The following is a 1,989-nucleotide window of genomic DNA, read 5'->3' on the forward strand; positions in this document are numbered from 1 at the left end:
GTCCCCACAACTTGACTCTTCCCGCACCTCCTCTCACCTCCCCTGGGACACGCCCCTCCGGAACAGCTTTTCTGGGCACTGCACACTTCCGCAGTGGAGATCACCCCTGGAGTTTGGGGCCCAGGTTCCTGGCCCCGCCCCCTTCCTGGCTCCATCCCTATTACACACGCTGCTCCCCTTCTCTAAGCACAGAGTTGGGCAACATGTTCCACCTCCATCTTCCATAAAAGGGAGAGGTGGAGTGGGGGAAGAGGTGGAGGGGAGGAGCTCCCAGACCCCTCAAAAGCTGCTGGCCCACTAGGTACTCCTGGATCCATTAGCAGAAGAGAGCAGCTCGAGTGGCCATCTGGGCTGAGGACTCCCGAGGGATAGCAGGCAGTCTGCGCCTGCCTTTGAGAGTCTTTTCCTGCCAGCCAAGCCAGCTCACAGGTAGGACCAGCTCTCAGGTCTGCCTTCCTGGACCGCAAGAGCTAGCCACGAACAGGAGCGGTTTAAAGTACCTTACTAGGTTTATTTTATAGAGCTGGGAGGACAGCATTCATTGCGTTTGATGTTCTGGGGCTAGTTATGTCAAAGAGTGGAGTTGGGTGATGGGGAGGGTACATGAGGGGTGGATGAAAGATGGAAAGTGACAACTTTGATTACCTTTGGACAGGTGGCCATGACCTCACTGCCCACTGGAACCCCCGGGGACCCCGATTTGTTTTCTGGGCTGCCGCCAGCCGGCTCCACTCCAGGCAACCAGAGCGCAGAGGCCTCGGAGGGCAACGGGTCGGTGACAGTCCCCCGCGCTGCAGCAGTCACGCCCTTCCAGAGCCTGCAGCTGGTGCACCAGCTGAAAGGGCTGATCGTGATGCTGTACAGCATTGTGGTGGTCGTGGGGCTGGTGGGCAATTGCCTGCTTGTGCTGGTGATCGCGCGCGTGCGCCGGCTGCACAATGTGACCAACTTCCTCATCGGCAACCTGGCCTTGTCCGACGTGCTCATGTGCGCCGCCTGCGTGCCGCTCACGCTGGCCTATGCCTTTGAGCCTCGCGGCTGGGTGTTCGGTGGAGGCCTGTGCCACTTGGTTTTCTTCCTGCAGCCGGTCACCGTCTATGTATCGGTGTTCACACTCACCACAATTGCTTTGGACCGCTATGTCGTTCTGGTGCACCCGCTACGTCGGCGCATCTCACTGAAGCTCAGTGCCTATGCTGTGCTGGGTATCTGGGCGCTATCCGCGGTGCTGGCGCTGCCGGCCGCAGTGCACACCTACCATGTGGAGCTCAAGCCCCACGACGTACGCCTGTGCGAGGAGTTCTGGGGCTCACAGGAGCGTCAGCGCCAGCTCTATGCCTGGGGGCTGCTGTTGGGCACCTATTTGCTCCCCCTGCTGGCCATCCTCCTGTCCTACGTCCGGGTGTCGGTGAAGCTGCGGAACCGTGTTGTGCCTGGCAGTGTGACCCAGAGCCAAGCTGACTGGGACCGAGCGCGTCGCCGCCGCACCTTCTGTCTGCTGGTGGTGGTGGTAGTGGTGTTTGCCGTCTGCTGGCTGCCGCTGCACATCTTCAACCTGCTTCGGGACCTGGACCCCCGTGCCATCGACCCCTACGCTTTCGGGCTGGTGCAGCTCCTCTGCCACTGGCTCGCCATGAGCTCCGCCTGCTACAACCCCTTCATCTATGCCTGGCTGCATGACAGCTTCAGAGAGGAGCTGCGCAAAATGCTGCTCTCCTGGCCTCGAAAAATTGTGCCCCATGGCCAGAGCATGACCGTCAGCGTGATCATCTGATGTCACCCTGCCAGTCCTGAGCTGGGGAGCTTCATATCCCTTAGCCCCACATGAGACCTAATTCCCAGCACCAGAGTTAAGCCAACACACTACGAAATTACAACCCAGTCCTCTTGTCTAGCTGTCTGTCTGTTTTTTTGTGTTTCTGTAAAATGTTAGGTGAGCTTTGGAGCAAAAGAGCCTGGGGAGAGGGAAATAGATTTATCAATTCTTCC

General features: G+C 58.9%; 1 protein-coding gene across 1 annotated transcript; it reads left to right on the plus strand.

Moving 5' to 3' along the window:
* The first annotated feature begins 661 nt into the window (after window positions 1-661).
* Prlhr (prolactin releasing hormone receptor) lies at window positions 662-1,774 on the plus strand. The gene has a single exon (XM_057779989.1). The coding sequence runs from the start codon at window positions 662-664 to the stop codon at window positions 1,772-1,774; it is 1,113 nt and encodes a 370-aa protein (XP_057635972.1).
* The last annotated feature ends 215 nt before the right edge of the window (window positions 1,775-1,989 follow it).

The sequence above is a fragment of the Chionomys nivalis genome, chromosome 8 (assembly GCF_950005125.1).
Source record: "Chionomys nivalis chromosome 8, mChiNiv1.1, whole genome shotgun sequence".
NCBI lineage: Eukaryota > Metazoa > Chordata > Mammalia > Rodentia > Cricetidae > Chionomys > Chionomys nivalis.

Bases quoted from the DNA above. Each gene is read 5' to 3' on its own strand.
- Prlhr (XM_057779989.1), top strand. From the start codon at position 662: ATGACCTCACTGCCCACTGGAACCCCCGGGGACCCCGATTTGTTTTCT.